The 11,986-nt window shown below is 46.2% G+C and overlaps 1 protein-coding gene across 1 annotated transcript in view; it reads right to left on the minus strand.

The window, feature by feature from the left end:
- LOC107116111 (protein FAM13A-like) overlaps window positions 1-11,986 on the minus strand; it is a 69,845-nt gene that overhangs the window by 10,256 nt on the left and 47,603 nt on the right. The window contains exon 5 of the mRNA XM_015417980.1: window positions 11,211-11,317. Within this exon, the coding sequence (XP_015273466.1) occupies window positions 11,211-11,317 (107 nt within the window). The remainder of the gene's footprint in view (window positions 1-11,210; window positions 11,318-11,986) is intronic.

The raw sequence follows: 11,986 nt of genomic DNA on the forward strand, positions 1-11,986 counted from the left end.
TTTCCCTAACCAAGGAGTATCAAATATCTTTCACCCACATACCCACTATCTGTGTTATCAGTGTCAAACTCCTCAAGGATAAGGGACATTAATTCGAAGGAATGGTGAGCTTCATTGCCTCTTGTCTGAGGTATTAAATACTGCATGCGAAAGGTCGCAGGTCCAGATGTTGGTGTCTACAGGTAAGCAATCTCAGGTAGCAGCGCTGGAGAAAACTTCTGAAGGCATGCAAGCAGGGCCACGGTGGCGTGGAAAGGCTCAGTTCAGACATAACACAAAATCACGTTACTGTGATCATCTGAATAAGAGCTACTCTACTAACTATGATTAGAGTTCACACATGAACACATGAAACTGCCTTATACTGAATCAAACTCTTGGTCCATCAATGTCTGTATTGTCTACACAGACTGGCAGTGGCTCTCCAGGGTCTCAGGCAGAGGTCTTTCCCATCACCTACTGCCAGATCTTTTACCTGGAGATACTAGGGATTGAACCTGGGACCTTCTGCATGCCAAGCAGATGCTCTACTGCTGAGCCACAGCCCCTCAGCAAAGTGGATCTGAACCAGAGTATTAAACTCATGTTTAAACCATATTTAATCTTAACTATGGGTTCATGTGATATACCTCATAGGTTGGATCCAGTCTAAACTGGCATTTTCCACCAGTTTCCCTTTCCTACTGCAGACCTCCCACCCTCATGTCAGGGTCTCCTATCCCCCAGAAACAATAGTGTAGAATAGCCAGGAGATCCTATAATTATCTGGCAGCCAGAAGTTCTAGCTCTTTTAGTGTTATGCACCACTAGGTGGTGAGCTAGATTTGTTTTTGAGGCAAGAAACGTTTCAGAGGTGGCTTGCCATTGCCTACCTCTGCATCATGACTCTGGCAACTGTACTAGCCAGGGCCGACCCTGCTTAGCTTCCGAGATCAGATGGCATTGGGCTAGCATCGGCTATCCAGGTCAGGTCAATGTTTTGTGGTGATCAGTGGGCTGTGGTGGAAGGGGGGAAAGCAGGAAAGTTAGAAAACATTGTCTAGATCCAACCTCATGACTTAATACTAGCTCATTTCCCACTGCTGTCTCACCGTATGCTGGCTACCAGCTAGATCTTTGTGGGGGAAAGAGCGAAGCCATGAAGCCACCCATCTGCCAACCGAATCCTGGTTTCACCAACTAACCATGGTAAAGAATAAGCACATTACATACAAACTGAGCCCATCCAGGGCAGCTTCGTGAGTCCATTTATGTTCACAGCTCATGGGGTATTCCCAGCCACTCTGATCAACTATGCATCTGACCAGGGGTCATTTCATAGAAAAAGGGGTGCAGGAGCTCATTAGCATAACTTATTTGCATATGTCACACCCCCTGACGTCACCGGAAGTGTGTAAGAAAGCAACACCCACACTGCAGTTTACCCGGCTGCTTCTTGCTCCTTGTGGCCTGACTGAGGGCTGCTCGGAGCAGGGGGCGGGGCTTGTTGCATGTGCCCACCCCCTGGGCTCCTTACTGCCGGAGCTCTGCTCCTGTGCGCTCCTGCAGGAAATGGCCCCTGCATCTGACAGAGGGCGCTTTGACTCTCGAAAGCTCATGCCCTGATCTAACAAAGGTCGTCAGTCTTTAAAGTGCGAGTAGACTTGAATCTGGCTCTTCTGAATAACTGCGGTTTCCATTAACTTTGCAAAATTATGTAGTGCTGGGAGAGGAGGGGGAGCTGCTGTGGCAACCCAAAGTTCTCAAATATGCTTCTGTGCCAGTGGACAGGGAAGCGAACATGACTATCAGAGTTGTAAACTCTGGGCTGTAGGGCAATTCTCCAGGATTTGCTCCGGTTTCCTTATTATAAGGGCCGCAGAATCCCAAAGGCCTCGGCCCTAATCCACCAATATGGGCATCAGTGGACCTCTGCACATGTATATAACCCTAGTGCCCAACCCCTAGTTTAGCATCCATGGCTCCCCCATGAGATTACTGATAAGTGCTGGCAAGAGAGAAAGCAGGCATGAACCACGCTATTCCTTCCTTCCCCAAACAGGCCATTGGCACCCTTCCTGACCATCTCATTGGGGGAAGAACACAAACAACCTCAGCATTACAGTCTCGGGAAATTGGTGTGTGGTGGGTCATGGCTCATTGGCAGAACATCTGCTGGCATTCAGAAGGTCCCAGGTCCAATTCCCGGCATCCCCAGTTAAAGAACTTGGCAGTAGGTGATGTGATGTGAAAGACCTCTGCCTAAGACCCCGGAGAGCTGCTGGCAGTCTGAGTAGGCAATATGGACTCTGATGGGCCAAGGGTCTGGATTCAGTACAGGGCAGCTTCATGGGTGCACATGAGGTTTCTCAACCAGCTGTCTTCCTACAATCCTGATTCCAGGGTCTAGTTGGATGGGGATGTGCTTGCTTGATTTGCGTCTCACAACCCCTCTTTGGACACAAAGCTGAGGCCCTGGCATAGGAACAGCTGCTGCTGTAGCTGCAATTGTGGCAGCTTGGGAAATGGTGTGTGATTACGGTGGGAACACCAAGGGCAGCCAGCGCCTCATATATTGCTAATACGACATGAATTAGAGGTAAAATGCAAATTGAATTATATGGATTCAGAAATACAGCCTGCGTTCACCCCAGCTGTGAGCACAGACAAATTGTCTCGATATATAGCAGGTATAAATCTCAGCTTTAATTTACATAAGCAAACCCTTTACTAGATTATCTGGACCAGATGTGTGAACTTTCTCTTTCCTGGAGATTAAATGGAATGTTAAAACAGGCTGGCTTTTGTAACATATTGGAAAAGAAAATTAAGAGAGAAGTGTGTGTGTGGGGTGTGTGTGTAGAATACATATATATTATTTAGTGTCCTTAATTCACCCTTCCCCTAAAATGAACATTAACACCCCAAATGCATCTGATGCTTTAGATACAGACAGAAAACCCAGGCAGTTACAAGTTTAGCTGAGGCACATACACTCTGGAGGATTCCATTGCTGTTTGATTTAATGTCTTTTTCAACATATTATAAACTTGGTTGACAACATGCCTGTGTAATTGCCTTCCTAACGGCAGAGAATAAAAAGCAGAACTGGCAATTTCACATGTGTTAAAACAGGAAATTACCAACACCATCAAAACAGAAAGGGCTTGTCAGCTTTTCCTCTATTTGCACAACTCAATAACTTGGTCATATACTTTGACTTACGTTGGAAGGAAGCTTCTCCGTGCATTTCTGCACGAAGGGTGGGAACGACTAGGTTGCTCGCCTTTTCCTTAATTCAGTCCTGTCCCAGTGCTTGTATGTTTTTAACAGCCGCAATCTGGTTTTAGAACAGCCTAAATAGCCCCGCTCAGCCTGAACTTCTCAGATCTCAGAAGCTAAGCAGGGTTGGTCCTGGTCAGTACTTGGCTGGGAGACTGCTGCGGAAGTCCTCGGTTGCTGTGCGGAGGCAGGCCATGGCCAGTCACCTCTGTTTGTCTCTGCTCCAACCTGGCTGGCCCTGGCTGGCCCGTTCTTGTCAGATCTTGGAAGCTAAGCAAGGTCAGCCCTGGTTAGTCCTTGGACGGGAGACCACCCAAGAAGTCCAGGGTTGCCACACAGATGAAGGCAATGACAAATCACCTCTGAACATCTCTGGCCTTGAGCACCCCGCAGATGGGGTCGCTATGAGTGGGTTGTGACTTGATAGTGTATTATTCTTTCATTCCTCTAGTTTTAACAGTTTTGTGCATCTTTTATTTATTTATTCATTTATTTACTTTGTTTGTATCCTGTCTTCCTCCCCAGTGGGGACCCAGATTGGCTTACATCGTTCTCCTCTCCTCCATTTTATCTTCACAACACCCCTGTGAGGTAGGTTAGGTTGAGAGCCTGTGACTGGCCCAAGGTCGTCCAGTGAGTTTCCGTGGCAGAGTAGGGACTCGAACCTAATTTAATACCGTAAGCCACTGCCTGAGGGATTTCCCTGTTCCCCATGAGCAGACTTCCCTTCAGATCAGGTGTTGATAAGAGCAGCCTTAGATACAAGAAACATCATGAGAACAAAGGATGGGGCTCTTTTTGTAGCAGGGACTCCTTTGCATATTAGGCGACACACCCCTAATGGAGCCAATCCCCAAGAGCTTACAGTAGCCCCTGTAAGAAGAGCTCTGTAAGCTCTTGGAGGATTGGCTGCATTAGGGGTGTGTGGCCTAATATAACTTATTTGCATATGCTACACCCCCTCACATCACCAGAAATGTGTCAGAAGGGGGTGTGGCATATGCAAATAAGTTATGCTAATAAGTTATGCTAATGAGCTCCTGCACCTCTTTGTCTACAAAATGACCCCGGAGTATAAATGGCCTCCAGAGTACCGAGATCAGTTGCCCTGGGACTCTTTGGCATCACAACCCTGCTGAGCGCCTTCCCCAAATCCCCAGGGATTTACCAACCCAGAGCTGATGGTAACCCTAAAATTGATCTCCAGGCTACTGAGACCAGTTCCTCTGGAGGAGAAGTCCACTGCTAAGGGTGGATTCTAATCATATCCCTGCTGAGCTCTATCCTCTACCCAAAAGCCACCCTACTCAGGCTCCACCCACAAATGTCCTCACCTTAAGCTGGCAACCCTAGAGCATTATGAACTAAGCCTGGACCCTGAGGAGTTCACCAAGTATGGATCTGGGAGGCGTTTCTCCTAAACTCACACATACTTTAGTTGTCTCGTGTAATGGTACCTACATATTTCAGCTTCCTGCTTCCAAAAAGCTGCCATTTAAGTCATTTCAGATTGCCCAAGAACGACTTTTAGCCTTTTGATACTGTCCATGGGGTTTTCTTGGCAAAAATACTGGAGTGGGTTGCCATTTCCTTCTCCAGGAAATTAAATTGAAATTAAAAGACGCCTGCTCCTTGGGAGGAAAGCGATGGTGAACCTAAACAGCATGATAAAAAGTAGAGACATCACCCTGCCCACAAAAGTCCGCATGGTCAAAGCAACGGTATTCCCAGTAATGTATGGCTGCGAGAGTTGGACTATAAGGAAGGCCGAGTGCCGAAGAATAGATTCTTTTGAACTATGGTGCTGGAGAAGACTCTTGAGAGTCCCTTGGACTGCAAGAAGAACAAATCAGTCAATCCTAAAAGAAATCAACCCTGACTGTTCCCTGGAAGGCCAGATAATGAAACTGAAGCTCAAATACTTTGGCCACCCAATGAGAAGGGAGCACTCCCTGGAGAAGACCCTGATGCTGGGAAAGATTGAAAGTCAAAGAAGACAGGGATGGCAAAGGATGAGATGGTTAGACAGTGTCATAGATGCAACGAACATGAAGTTGAGCAAACTTCAGAGGACGGCGGAAGACAGGAGGGCCTGGGGGGATCTGGTCCATGGGGTCACGAAGAGTCGGACTCAACTGTGCGACTGAACAACAAAAAAAGAATGACTTTCAGCCATATGGCTTCAAGGTTTGGGAGCAATGGCAGCCCAGCTGTGGGTCCTTTCTATTGGCTGTGTGCAGCAAACATGAAAGTGGACAGAGTCCTAAGACCACATCCTAAGACCACGTCCTTTTAAATGCCTAAACCAGCCCAGACTGGGCAGAGGGAGTCCACCCATCCATAATGGTGGCAATAGGCCTGTCAAGACCCTGGTTTATGGCAATTCCCAGAGCTACCCCTTGTCACTTCAGGCATAACTCTAGGAATTGCTAGAAACTCTGATCTTACCACTGAATTTCTGTGAGTTCCCAGACCTACTGTGTGTATTTCTGGTAAGTACATGAGGATTAAAAAAACCTCTTGAAATGCTGTATTCTACCCCCACTCCACTGCCTGGCAACCCTAGGTGGGAACCACTCCGCTCAGCAAAGTCTGAAGTCTTCCTCCAGCAGAAGGGAACTTCCTCCAACTTAACTTACTCTCCTGCCAATGGAAGAACTATTTAAGTGGAAGGAAGGCTTGATGGCTGGAATTCTTGTTGAACAGGAGTCATCGGGTTCCAGCATATACCTTCTTACAAGTTATAAAAGGCTGCCAGAGGTAGGGCTTGAGAAAAGCCCCTCGGGGAAGGTTTTGTGCTAATGCGCAGTTTCAGTTCTCATGCTAAAGGGAGCTGATTGATACGATTTGGAAGGGTAGAATTTCCACTTGACACCCTACTTGGTTAATATGTCAATTGAGCATTCCAGGGAAGGAAAAGCAATGTAACCAGTTTCCTCCAAAGCATGGGCAGGTATTTTAAGATTGATGGGGCAAAGGAGAGAAGCATTGTGCGTTGGGGAGGGGGAGGAGGGAGTTCAGGGCGACAGACAAGAAATACACATAAATCTTAGGCTGATTGGTTTCTCTGGCTGACAAAATGGAGTTTTGCCCTTTTGGAATGGAAACTAGTAAAATCAAGGAGGACAGAATGAATCAATTTCACCACATTGGGGGCAAGCCTGTATTTCGCCAGCTTCTTTTTTATAGGTCTAACATGCTAAATTATGGGGACTGAGAACCCATTAAACACCTGGGACACCACTGAAAGCGGAATATGTGAATGGCTTGCAGATTATACCCAAACAACCATGCTGATTCCAGGGCTCAAAAAAAAAAAATATCAGTCATGATCTTGTCTTAGTTATGCACTTTTAAGTCCTATTGATTCCATTGAATGAGTTAACTGTATGCTCAGGTATTCTCACTGCAATGAACCTGTATAACTTCACCAGGATCAGATCCGTAGAATTTCTATCAAAAACTGGGATAAATGATTGTCACTTTGAATACACAGACACACAAAGCAGCCTTTTACTGAGTCAAGCCAGTCCTCCTTCAAGGTCAGTATTGTCTACTTAGACTGGCAGCACCTCCTGCCTGGTCCTCTTTAACTGGAGATGCCGGGGCTGGAACCTGGGACCTTCTGCATGGACAGCAAGGGCTCCTCTTCCGCTGAGCCAGAGCCCCTTCCCAACTTTTGTGATTAGCTGTTGAACAAGCTAGAAATTCACAAATGTGCATTCTACATTAGACAACCCTATATGTGCACAGAATCTGGCATACTGGAAACAACATGCACCAGATTAGAGAAAGCAACATTTCTCCAAAAACCTTCAAATAAAGAGACAGCAGTAATAGAAGCAGGTAGCATCGAAACACCAATTTCTTGCAAATGCCACAGCTGAAATGGATTTGAAAAGATGGATTTGCAGAACACTTCTGCATGACTGTGCATCTTTCAATAAACACACCATTTGTCTGGAATGTGGAAATCAATAAGTTCAGGCGAGGATCGCCATAAAAGAAGTGACCTGTGCAAAACTCAGACCGTCTATCTTCAGTTCTATTAGCTTCTAAAGCCCTCCCCATTTCACTCCTTTTCTGGAGTGACCCTGAGGCAAAGTGGAAGGCTGACCTTTCTCTGTGTAATGGGCCATCGTTCTGAACTCTTTTATTGGAATCAGCACTATCTGGCCAATTAACAGAAACGTTACGTCGTTTAGTAATATTTCCCGCCCCATTTGACAATGGAAAATTGCACCATTTGGATTATGTACCATAAGCAAATGGACTGTGGTGGACGAGCGAGTGAGCCCCATGTGCAATTTGCTTCACAAGACAATTCCTTGTATTCATGTCTATGTTGAGAAAGGCCTGCATCGCATTTCTATATTTTGTATTGTTGGTACGGCATTTGAAACAAGGGCTGCTAGACAACGAAAGAATAACTACTTCAATAAGAATCTGCATTTTGGCCTACTCATTTATAAATTATGTGTAAATCCAGTCACACTTGACCAAATCATCAATATATGTTTCTTTCAAAGGACAAGTTGTCACTAAGGAAGTAAACCTTTTGTTTCTGCAGTTTAACCGGGCTCAGACTGTTGGTGCTGGATTACAAATTTGTTTGTTTGTTTGTTTTTAATGTGGAGGGAATTTCATCTGTCATGTGAAATGGTGCTAACTCGGTAAGATTGAACTAGATGTGATAGAAGGTGATCCATGATCAGATTTCACTTTTTTAAAAAAAGCAAAGTTGCAGATGACCAGGCTGGGAAAATGACACTGGGAAACGTTCCTACAGGATCTTTTCCCACTGCAAATTATTCTGATAGATGCTATTAGCCTTGAGGTGGGGAGAAATTATGGATATGAACAGGGGTCATTTCCTGCCAGAACGTGCTGGAATGGCGCTCCGGCAGTAAGGAGCCCCAGGGGCGCGCACACACACACACCCATCGCCTTTCCTGGCCCACCCACCGCTTTTGCGGAGAAACTCGGAGAAGTGGGGGGATTGAAATCTGAGGGAATTTCTCAGCTTTTTCAAAAGTTATTAAATTCCATCCTGACCTGGACAGCCCAGGCAAGCCCGATCTTGTCAGATCTCAGAAACTAAGCAGGGCTGACCCTGTCAGGTACTTGAATGGGAGACCTCCAAGGAATACCAGGGCCGGGATGCAGAGGCAGGCAATAGCAAGCCAGCTCTCTGAAACGTCCAAGCCCAACTAGGGGCCACCAGAAATCAACCATGACTTCCAGGTGTGCACGCGCACACACACGCGCACACACATACACAAAATATACACCCCTCCCATCTATAACAGTCCTTCCAAATATTATAGAGGTTTATAAAATTATGCATGGGGTGGACAGGGTAGACAAAGAGAACTTTTTCTCCCTCTCCCAAAACACTAGAACCTGAGGGCATTCAATCAAGCTGATGGGCAGTAGGTTCAGGACAGACAAAAGGAAATAGAACTTTACACAGTGAGTAATTAAAATGTTAAATTTGCTGCCAGAGGATGTAGAGATGGCCACAGGAATCAACAGTTTGAAAAGGGGGTTAGACAGATTTGTGGAGGACTGAGGGGAACCTCCACATTCAGAGGCATTAATCCTCTGAATCCCAGTGCCAGGAGGCAACATTAGGGGGAGGTTTTGGTCTTGATGCCCTGTTGTTGGCCACCTAGAGGAACTGGCTGGCAACTGCATGAGACAGGATGCTGGACTAGATGGACAATTGGTTTGATCCAGCAAGACGCTTCTTATGTTCTTATTCAGTACCTTACAGCTGACTCGGTCTTTGTTACTGGTGTAGGTGCAATCTTCAGATCAGAAACAATTTTCATGTGTATGTTGTTGCACTGCCCCATAGAAACTGTAGTTTTCATGCACATCCCATATATTTTTGACCTGTGGCATTTGGTCTGTGACAGCACATGAGGAACCAGCTTTCAGCCTTTAGAACAAGAACCTATAAATTTGCAGGGAGGGGGGTGTCATCAGAAGATGGCTGTGCTCAGGGGATTGGAGATGCAGGCCCTGACCTTGTTCCACTTGTGTGGCCTCTTGCCATGTTATTTATTAACCATTTATTTATTTACAAAATTTACATCCCACCTTTCTGCCCTCACAAGGGCCACCAAGGCGGCTCACAATTTAAAACATACATGATAAAATCACATTTTAAAACCATTAAAACCAACCCCCTAACGCACATAACTGAAACAAATTAAAACAGGTTTAAAATATGTACGCTGACATAAAAACAGCAATTAAAACATTGGTCAGGAAGAAGGGATCACTGAGGGAATGCCAAACAAACCAAAAAACTCTTCATCCGTTGGCAACAGAAAAATCTCCCTGGGGAGAGAGTTTCAGAGCTCTGGGGCCATCACCAAGAAGGCCTTCTCATGGGTTGTCACATACCTAAGCTTAGAAGGTGGGGGCACACAAAGCAGGCCCTCCAAAGAGGACCGTAGTGGTCAGGTGGGTTCTAGTTCATCATCGCACACTCTCTGCTTGAAGCAAACTATAAAGCCAAAAGGCACAGTGCATGCGCAAATATTACATTTTTGGTTCAATGTTTACATTTAAAATACACACACACACACACAAACAGGAAACAGTCGTATTTTTTGCACAGTGAGAATACATACTAAAAGTCTTAACTCCACACATTATAAAACAGGTAAGTTGTTTTGTGACCAAAAACTGGCATAGTGTTGCCAGCTCTCTACCCATTTCAATATACTGCCTTCCATCTTTTAGTTCCATGATTAATCCAGGCAATTTTGCATGGAGAACTTACCACAGGGGAAGCCATAGCCAAAATGATATATACTCTGGCCATCCCTGACTTACGTGGTCTAGGCAAGCCTACTCCTGTCAGATCTCAGAAGCTAAGCAGGGTAAGCCCTGGTTGGTACTTGGATGGGAGACCACCAAGGAAGTCCAGGGTCTCTATGCAGAGGCAGGCAATGGCAAACCACCCCTGTTCATCTCTTGCCTTGAAAATCCTATAGGATCACCGTTAAGTCAGCTGTGACTTGATGGCACTTTCCATCACCACTGGTCAGCTATCACATATTCTCCACTTTAAACCAACCTACTAAGCAAAAAGCACAAAGTTTGCACCCATCTAACCTATAGCCGAAGCCTATAAGTAAGACTTACAGTGCTATCAGCCCCTTTCAAAGCCCGCTGGCTTCACTGGCCACAGAAGTGTGAAACTCAGCTTAGGATGGAATTGTTAGGTGACCAGAACAATGCAGTGTCCACTTAAAAGCTTACTGGTCATCTGTAGTCTCCTGCAGTGTCCTCTACCTTCTCTGCAGCTGCTTAGGAATCTGGGCAAGCAGGCCCTCCATGGTTATATTGGGCACATTAAAGTGGTCACAGGTGGAGGCAACCCCTGGTGCCATGCAGTAAACATGGCCCTCAGTTATAGGAATCCAGCCTCTATTACGCCATTTCCATAAGCAAAGGCTTACAGCCTGAAACCCATTCGTAAGGCAAATGGTACAACACACACTGGGCGTAATGCTCAAGTAACAAATGCTTTTCTGCCACTTACAGTTCCTCAATCAGAATGGACACCTGTTCACATAAATAAGGCTGAACCAACATGCCACATGGCAGCACACATGTCAACAAGGAATTGACATGAGCATGCTGTTGCTGCTTCCTGTGCGTGAATGCTGGCCTGTGAATGCACAGTCTATGTGCACAGGAAGACTATGTGCACAGGCTCCCTTCCCCGTAATCGGGAACATGCTTTTTTCAAGCATTCCCAATAATAGGTGCAATACCTACATGTATACATTTTCTATGGACATATATTCAGTGCTTATGGACCAGAAATTACATGGAACGCTCCCCCTCTACATGCACTGCTTTCAATAGGCATTATGTCATGCTCAGAGAGCTTCACACAAGCACTCTCCAATTTTATTTTCATTGACCTCATCTCGTTTTTGATAATGGGGGTGAATGCAATCTGTCTGAAGTCCTGTGCTGCAGAGTAATCGACATACTTGAGATTCCAGCCTTTACAGCAAGCACGACAGAACTGGAGTAAGGAGAGAAAGGGGGAACACTGGGATTACAGAAGCCCGGGACAAGCCCACTCCAATGAAGCTTCAAGTCTGAATTTTTTAAAAGTCTTGTTGAAAAATAAGGGATAGAATGACTAGTGTTTGCTGCATTAGCATGATCCAGTTCTTCCTAAGGGAATGTTAAAGACATAAAGGGATTAGAATTCTACAAGGGGGGGGAGTACTCACGGGGGGGGGACCCATCTCCCTCCCCCCATTGCTCAGCCAGCATGTCCAGGCTCTAGCACTCACCTTGGAGCCTTGCAGCAGCTCTGTCTGGGAGCCAGTCTGAGCCCCAAGTAGCTCCCAGAGTGTGCTGACACTGCAGTCAGGCCCCAAGTGGCTCCCTACATCTGCCATGCCAGCAGCTGGGCCCCAAGTGGTTCTTGGTGTCCGCCACTGGGCCCCAAAGGGCTCCCGTATCCTCTGCTGCTGAGGCTAGGCCCAAGTGGCTCCCAACATGTGCTGTGGTGGTGGCCAGGCCCCAAGTGGCTCACTGCATCTGCTGCCATGGTGGCTGGGCCCCAATTAGCTCCCAACATCCACTGCCGCTCCAGGACTCCTCTGCAGCTACCGCTGGGCTCCAATGGAGCTCCCAGCTGCCACAGAAGTAAAGTAAGTACTTTTTTCAATTTTTTATTTTA

This window comes from Gekko japonicus, unplaced genomic scaffold, assembly GCF_001447785.1.
Source record: "Gekko japonicus isolate JY-2015 unplaced genomic scaffold, Gekko_japonicus_V1.1 scaffold1018, whole genome shotgun sequence".
In the NCBI taxonomy this organism is placed as follows: Eukaryota; Metazoa; Chordata; class Lepidosauria; order Squamata; family Gekkonidae; genus Gekko; species Gekko japonicus.